This window comes from Pygoscelis adeliae, unplaced genomic scaffold (genome assembly GCF_000699105.1).
Source record: "Pygoscelis adeliae isolate BGI_AS28 unplaced genomic scaffold, ASM69910v1 Scaffold388, whole genome shotgun sequence".
Lineage (NCBI taxonomy): Eukaryota > Metazoa > Chordata > Aves > Sphenisciformes > Spheniscidae > Pygoscelis > Pygoscelis adeliae.
This window is the reverse complement of record NW_008825267.1, coordinates 172,081-180,915: the sequence shown is the minus strand read 5'-3', so window position 1 is coordinate 180,915 and position 8,835 is coordinate 172,081. Positions and strand designations below refer to the sequence as shown.

Here is an 8,835-nt window from a genome sequence, read left to right as displayed (position 1 = left end):
CAAGCAACCCATAGTTTGCTTCTGGTTATACAAATACTGGGAGAGGGGATGCCATGTGGTCACTAGAATGCACTGAAAGGATGATTCACCAGAGCGGTCCCCAGACAAAAAGCTGCAGTCACACAACTGCCCAAGCAACTCCTGACAGTTGTGAGTGCAATTCCACCCTTGAAAAAAAATGAAGTTTTTCTCCTGGTTTGGGGGTTCCAAGCGTGATACAAGTCAGGTCCCTGAAACCACAAGGATTTTTTTTTTAAAAGCTAACAAAAAAAATCTACACAAATGTGGATACGTGCAATACAGTGTGTACGTGTCTTTTACGGCATACTATCAGTGTGTGCATATATTTGCACAGGGCCATGAAAATTGTATTTGCTTAGTACATCATATAAATATGTAATATTTTCTCATGGACACTGAACTATTCCAGCATAATGGAACTGAGAAAACCAGTAAGCTGAAATATTCTCCAGCCTTTCTGGTTTTCTCATTCCACTGAGACCTGAGTTGCACATAATTTTTACAAGGGCAAAAGATCTGCCTGGTAGTCTTTTAGATTATATTAGAGCTGATATTAATGATACTTTTAGGGGAGAAAAAAGAGAAGGTTCATTTGTATGGCCTGGAGCTGTTATCGTTGGCACTGAAATCTGATTCTACTCGAGAAGAGCAGCTAAGACAGGAAAGGCAGCTCCTGACTTTCATTTTCAACCTGCAGTTGGGGAAGGATGTAACACATTGTCCTATGGACCACTCCAAGATCTGGAACACTTCGTTAAGTACTGTACTATTTAAAGTAATGTTTTAAATTTACCTCTCTGGTCAAAAGCTGAAAGTAGAAAGAAATAAGGTGTAATGATTTGATGATTCAGATATTTTCATTGGACAAAAGATAAAAAGGAGAGGGAAATGAGGAAAAAATACATATGTGAGGAAGACAGCGTAAGATCTTGTGCTGCAAATGTTCAGGGCTTAAGTGAATCCAGTTGAGTTAGTGACATCATCTGGACCTTTCTCTTGTCTGATCACATTCAGCAAAACACAAAACCTCTTTCTTTATTCGTTGGAGAGAGCAGTCTTCAAGGGTGCAGCATTTGCATTAACAAATGTTGCAAAGATAGTTTGTTTTCAGGGTGGAGAATTGTCCTAAGTACTTTTTTCACTCATTCAGAAAAATCTTAATTTAAAATCTGCTATTGGCTCACATCTACATTAAAAATTGATTCTGATTTTCCCCTGAAAGCTTATCTTACAACCGTTCCCTTGGTTGTAAACCAGTTGTATGGCATAAATCATGAAGTAACTTATTCTCGCAAGTAGATTAAGAGGAGAAGGAGGGGAATTTCTCAGACACAGAAATATTGAATACTGGAATACGGCTGGAATATCGAACAAGGAATTCCTCTTCCTTGAATGCACTTTGTACAGTGGAAGTCCTTTCAGGATTGAATTGTAAGAGATCTTTCAGATTCAGATTCTTATGACACAAAATCCAAACTGAGATCAGCAACATAGTTACAGGGACTAATAAACGGGCAGTGGATTTCACTCCTAGAATGCATCACTGCTGAAGACTGAACTAAAAGACTTGTCTTTAAATCTTTAAGTCAGCCAAAAGAAAAGCATATGTTCCACCTAAAGGCAGCATAAACGCAGAACCAAAGCTGGGTGTGTCTTTTTTCCTTGAACTCTCAAGACTGGTTAGTAAAGGTGAATAATACTAAATGGCATGCACATGGTATCATAACCCTGCATGACTTATCTTCATTGCTCTCTAATACACATTAAACTTCTGTCACACTGGTGAGATTTCTTCATTAAATCAAACAATTTATTAGTGTTGCTGTGAATGTTTTATTACAACTACACACAAACCATTCCGACCAAGCACGTCACTGAAAGGAAGTGTCATGCATGAATCCACAGACTGTCCTCTATAGAGTATTCACAACTGAGTCTTGAGTTGGAAACTGCACTGCTGAACTAAAGCATCAGCAAAGTGTTAACAGCACTTCTTTAACATTGATCAACACTGCAGATATCAGATAATATATTTTTAGGTTGATCAACATCTATTTAGATAGTTTACTGTTACAACCAATGGAAAAAAAAAAAATTAAAAATAAGGCAGCCCATATTCTTCCAGATAATACCTGGGCGTAGTTCAAGAGGTAGTGGAGGCTGATGACCACTCCCAACTGACGGCTGTACTGCTTTGTAGGTGTGAGCCATGACGAGCCACTTGCCCTTCAGCCAGTCTATGGGCCTTGCCCTTGCTTCATTTACTGGTATAGATAGTCTTTGGTGTTCACGCTTGCAGTTTCCAGTGATTTATACAACCATTCAAGATATATTCCATGGAAAAAAAATGTATTGAACCAAAAAATAAAAGCAAAACCCACCACTGGTATGAACGATACCTATCCTGATCTTAGTAAATATTCTTGCAAATATTCTAGCTTATTTTTTTGAATAGAAGCATATCTAAAATGATAAGACTAAAGAAATTGTCAGTAAACAATTGGGAGAAGAAAAGAAAAAGAACGCTAAGAAAATTCAGCCCAACATCTGTTCATACTAGGTGTGCATGATGCTATTGCTCTGTGCTTCCAATTGCATGTGCCTTGAACACTTTTGCTTAATAGTCAAGAGGATTCTGGAAGAAAAATAATTGTTGAAGGTTCAGCTTGGCCTAAAGTAGCAGAGCCAGAACACAAGGCAAATGTCTGACCTAATCCTGATGTCCACTTTAATTCAGTGGACACTGAATATAAATCACTGTATAAGGTGAAGTTAGAGAAAAGTTTAGAAATGTTTATGTACCAGTGAATTTTATTTCTCTATCAGTCGGAAATGTATTTTTATGTTATTCTTACATTTCTAAACAGTATCCAGCTTCTGTAAATTTCAAAGACCTGACATAAATTTAACAACACACGCAACTAGCTTTTGATCTTTAAACTATGTAGCTGCTTCTCCATATGGAGGTGGGATAGTTGTGAACACAAAGATTAGGAATTTGACCCACAAAATCCAATCTAGACCTTCGATGACATCTTTTTGCATTTATAGCCAAACATGAAAGCTAACAAATAACCTGTCATTTGCTCAGTAAAAGAAAAAATGGAATCTTCAAGTAATGTTTAGAAAAAATACCATCAAGGTAACATGGAATCTAATGTTAATAAAGCCTAAGAAGATAAAGCAGAATGTTTACTCTTAAATATACTATTATAAAATAGCGTCAGAGATCTAGGCAGTGAAATATATAGCCAAGAGATGTAAGTGTAGCACGATCTCTTGCTATATTCCTCTTACAGCTTTAAAGGTGTAAGCTCTGCCCTGCTAACACGATCGATTCTTACTCAGTCTGAATATTTTTAATGAACAAAAGTTGACCCACGTTGAGTTTCTACAGTGACAGTCCAAATTATATGGCTAGCGTACTTTGGTTTCAACTGTCATAAATGTTTTTCATTACCAGTTACACCCAAAAAAGTTCAAGGTCCAAAGACAATTCACAGCATCATCCTGCAAAAAAGTTCTGCCCTGAATGCTGATCACTTTGGTTTGGAAGATGTGTATTTTCAGAATAGCTAAGTATGACAGTTTAACTCTTTGCCTTGATCCAATACTATTTAGACTAATCTGTAGCACAGTAACTTAAAAAACTTTGCAGTACTGATTCCCTAATATCCCAGGTAAGGTGTTCTCAGAAACCTGAAGATGCTTCCAATATACAGTTTAATGCCTCCAAAGCTTAGTGTCTCACCAATTTCCTTGCCCCAAGGTTGAAGATCAGTATGTACAGCGGCTGTTTTCACTAATACAAGCAATATGTGTTAATTGTTCTACCTGACTAGCTGTACATTAATAATACACTAAAGTACTGTCAGTGCAATGCCCCAAGGAACTACACCTACGTACTGTCCCAATGCACACCTGCTACCTGCTTTCCTGCAGCACTAATAACCCCCTCAGCAATCAGTTTCTTCCCTTGCTCTCCATTTTATCTCTGCATTTTCTGTATCAAAAGTATACACCATCGTCAGTTTAGCAACCTCAGTATGATTAGAAGTAGGATTGCTGGGTTTCTTCATGCACTGAACAAAGGCAGCTGATTTCCTGCTAATGAACATACCACCCGGGTTTGTGACAGAACGCCCAGCAGTGGAACTCGTTAGCTGGTAGTCTCTTTGTCTAGAATATTGATGAGGCAGGAGGGATACTTGTTTTGCTTTAACTTCGGCCACACAGGAGGGCTGGAAGCTAGTTATGCTGGAAGCTTAAACTCAATGCCTCCTGTCACTCTATGGACCTCAGCATCTCATACGTGAAATAAAGTGGGCAATGAAGATTTCCAATATTCTTGTTCCTATTACTTTATTTATGGACAAAGCAATACTCTCTCTGCTTAATTTCAACTGTATTGAAAGCTAGAGTTCAGCTTGTAATGGCTGTCTAATACTAAATGAATGCATATTCAATGCAAGCTAACTACAACAACATTCACTTCCCAATTACAGTATGCATATTGTTTTGTGCTTACTATAAAATGAATTAACATGGTAACTACAGATGCCTCCTTTCTAATAATTTATACACTGTTCTAGACTGTCCTGAGGCCCAAACTATTGCTTACTCAATAGAAATATATACTTGATTGCAAATATAAATATTTTAAGTCTCTTGTCACATATGGTCAACTCATTTTAATTTCATACACTGCACATGGGGGTAAGAATCTACTTGTTTGTTCAAAAGGACTATAGAGAATATGGCTGCAGGTATACTGTTGTAAATGATTCAACAGTTTATTTGTGTTTTATCTTTTATTCAAAATAATAACAAAGCAAGCCAAACTACCTGGGGAGTTTTTCTCACAGATGAACAGATGAAAACCCCTTTACATTATACGGAGTGTGGGGGCAATATGCTGTGTGTTATTTGTGCTGACACCAGTTACAGTGTGCGTCAACAGAGGTGGGGTTTATAACTACTGTGCTTCCTCCCTGAAACACAGTATAAAGGTTTACAGCGCACACACTGCCCTTCACTTCAGCTGCTCTCTGTCTGTGTAGGTTTAGCCGTTTCATTTTAGAAGACGAAGAACACAAATGGCATTCTCCAACCAAAGCTTTCAGTGGGGTACAAGCACCCGCTTCCAACCTACTGCACCCAGCGTCAGCGGTTTAACCTCCAGGAAAATGGCCATCCAGAAGTTGCAGGCACCTAGTGTCTATGGGGGAGCTGGTGGCTATGGCACCCGCATATCTACCAGCACCAACTACGGACAAGGCTTCGGTGGGAACTTCCAGCTTAATATTACTGGTAATGATGTGCTGCTCACTGGCAATGAGAAATCAACTATGCAAAATCTAAATGACCGTTTGGCTTCGTATCTGGAGAAGGTGCACTCTCTAGAAAAGGCAAACTCCCTGATTGAAACGAAGATCAAGGAGTGGTATGAGAAGAACACCACAGATGTAAGGCATGACTATAGCTCATACTTTAAAACAATTGAAGATCTCCAAAATAAGGTAAGATATCATATAGCCATCTATAAATATATGAATTGCAATTATCAGGGAGATAGATAATAATCTATTGTAGAAAATGCACTTTTCCAAATTGGAATTGTCTCAGCTAAGAAAAATAAATGCTTTCTTTTGATCAGATACAAATTAGTGACAGATTTTACATAATTTGTAACGCTAGATATATGTCTGCAGATGTGGGTAATCTCATACATGAAAAATCTTTGAATCAAAATTAATTAATTCTAGTCTATTTGCCTTAGGTAATTTTAAATAGTGAAAATCCTGATAGTAATTTACATATTTAAATATAGTTTAGCATCTGTGGATTTCAAAGTGTTTTTTTAGAAAAGACTGCCAAATGCTCAGAAAAAACAATAGATCACTACTTGAAATAGTACATTACCACTATAAAAAATAAAATATTCCCACAGCAATCAGCTGACAGATTTGTCAAATTATGTTTCCAGTGAACTTCCGTGAATCTTTCCCCTCTTACTTTTCACCAGTTCTATTTCCCACCCTTTAAAAGCAGATCCCTTCCAGAGAGCACTTCATCCCAATATTTTATATATATCTATTTTATGACAGGATAATTTGCCTTTTAGAAAACCCTAATCCCTTCTATGCACTTCAAAGGGAATTTAGCTTAAACCTAGATGACTAATAGACAGCTAAAGTTAAGCAAGATGAAGGCCACATGCAGTATTGATTTCCAGAAATGGATCAAGTGTGCATTTATGTGCAATGATTCATCGCTTTTCAACCATTCCTTTTTAGATTGGTGCTGCACAGCTGGAAAATGCAGGGCTTGTCCTGCAGATTGACAATGCCAAACTGGCTGCTGATGATTTTAGACTGAAGTAAGTTCCATGATCGTTTCATAAATTCTCTTTCATGCTCCTCTTATTCATGAAAGCTTCTAGTTATTAGTATCAAAGCTGAGAAGTAAACATTTTCTAACGTAAAGTTGAATAAAAAGAAAAATTTTACAACTAAGGCTGTAGTAGTTACCAATTCTAACATTTACATCAAAACAGTTGCATTTTCATGATGACAAAACAAGCCTTATTTTACAGGTATGAGAATGAACACCTGCTCAGGCAAAGTGTCGAGGGTGACATTAACGGACTGCTCCGAGTTCGTGACGACTTGACTTTGACGAAGTCTGATCTGGAGTCACAGATTGAAAGTGTGAATGAAGAACTAGCTTTTCTTAAGAAGAACCATGAGGAGGTGAGAGCAGCCGAACGCTGTCAGGGAGAGATGTTTTTTTAAGTGGCATACATAAATTCAGCCTCACTAGGAATAATGAAATCTTCATGGTTAATCTGAAAGAATATTACACTTACGGTGGGATTCAGCTCCAGATTAGCCCATCAAAATTTAGATACCTATTCATATATTACCTATGTGAATGGGCCTATCGTTCTATTATAGTCAGCTGAGAGACAGTCAGTAAAACAGACATAGCCTAGAGAGTGATTCAGCTCACTGTGGAGCAAACACCTATTGGCTGGTCAGCTGGGACACCCTCTGGTCTCTACTGGTTGTAACAGGAGCTCTGGCTCATGCAGAGATACCTACAAGTTAGATATGTGTACTTGGTATCTCCTAGGAGTCTAAGCTCAAACTGAACCTCACCTGTAGCATTACATTTATAGTTTCAAAGACCTACAAAGGTAAGAATGTTACACAACCATTGTTTATTTCCCCTTTTTAAGTAAAGACACAAACTGAAATCCTAAATTAAAAATTACTGTTAACAAAATCTCAGTTATGGCATATGTCCAAGCTTTCCTCTTAGTGTCACACTATCGACTTCAAAAGTGTAAATTTCCTTGTCACATTGCAGAAATATGTTCTTTAAGCACTGTATGAGAAAGATCCAACTGAGAAAAATAGCCAACCTAGCCATCCACTTAACACTGTGCTGTGCAGGACTGAAGCATTTGTATCGTTTCTAGAAGCAGTATAACTGTGTGTGGCACTAACTGACATCCAAGCTATTAGGTATCAAAGGCTGAACAGCTCCAGAAACTAAGGAGTGAAGGTTTTCTTTAAGAATAATTTGTGGTTTAGGAGTTGCTACCCCACAAAAGTATACAAATGGGAACCATGACTTCTACACTCATTCCATAGATCTGGTCCTGAGGAAATCATCTTTTTATAATATGTTTATCTATGATATAGCATTTATTGCCACAAAATAAGTGAAATGTTCTAACATGAGGTGCACTAAAGAGTATTTACAAGGCGATTAAGTTATCTTGCCCTGAGGTACTATTTAAGAATTACTGAATTACTTCTGTGTCTGTAGATTTTGAATTTGCTTCCAATATTCAGGATCGAAAGTTCCCTGTAGCTGATGCTAATACAATCCTCATTGCTGTAGGATGTTGACAGACTGCGCAAACAGGTGGGCGGCTCAGTTAATGTAGAGGTGGATGCTGCTCCAAGTATTGATCTTGCAACTGTTATGGAAAACATGAGACAGCAATATGAAAAAATGGCAGAAAAGAACCATCAAGAAGCCAAAGAACAATTTGAAAAGCTGGTAAGGCCAATTACTTAAACATCAGCACGAACCTCAGTCACATCTAGTTGCAGTTTACAGTCCCTCCATTTTTGCATTTCAGACAGAAGAACTGAACCAGGAAGTAGCAACCAACATTGAACAGCTGCAAGCCCAAAGGAGAGAGGTCACTGACCGGAGACAGATCTTTCAGGATCTGGAGCTAGAACTACAGTCCCAGCTTAACATGGTAAATAATAAAGAGTACTTGAAATAAGGACTGTGTTTAGTAGACAGTTACACAGATAAATATAGAAACTGAGAGGCTTTTCAATAAAAATATTATTTTAACACAAAAATGTATCTTCTTGAGTAATACATCTCTGTTCTTTTCATTGGCTGTAGAAAAAGTCTTTAGAAGACACTCTGGCTGCAACTGAAGCACGTTATAGTTATCAGCTAAGCCAAATACAGGAAGCAGTTGCCAATTTGGAGGCTCAGCTGAGGCAACTCCGAGCTGACATGGAGGGTCAGAATAATGAGTACAGTATATTGCTGGATATCAAGACTCGCTTGGAGATGGAGATCGCCACGTACCGCCGTCTGCTGGAAGGAGAGGACAGCGGGTGAGGAAATACACGCACTTTGTCAGTTTAATTTCATATGACAGTAAACATTGCAAGCACTGTCTATATTCACGGAAGGGGAAAGTGTAAAATCTGCCACTTTCCAACTGGGGGGGGGGGGGGGGGGGGGGCGGTTGGCCCGCTCTATACAGTAGGT

General features: G+C 38.2%; 1 protein-coding gene across 1 annotated transcript in view; it reads left to right on the top strand.

Annotated features, from left to right (window-relative positions):
- The first annotated feature begins 5,117 nt into the window (after window positions 1–5,117).
- KRT20 (keratin 20) overlaps window positions 5,118–8,835 on the top strand; it is a 5,555-nt gene continuing 1,837 nt past the window's right edge. Inside the window, exons 1-6 of the mRNA XM_009329610.1 lie at window positions 5,118–5,540; window positions 6,318–6,400; window positions 6,617–6,773; window positions 7,933–8,094; window positions 8,177–8,302; window positions 8,458–8,678. Coding sequence (XP_009327885.1) covers window positions 5,118–5,540; window positions 6,318–6,400; window positions 6,617–6,773; window positions 7,933–8,094; window positions 8,177–8,302; window positions 8,458–8,678 — 1,172 coding nt within the window. The remainder of the gene's footprint in view (window positions 5,541–6,317; window positions 6,401–6,616; window positions 6,774–7,932; window positions 8,095–8,176; window positions 8,303–8,457; window positions 8,679–8,835) is intronic.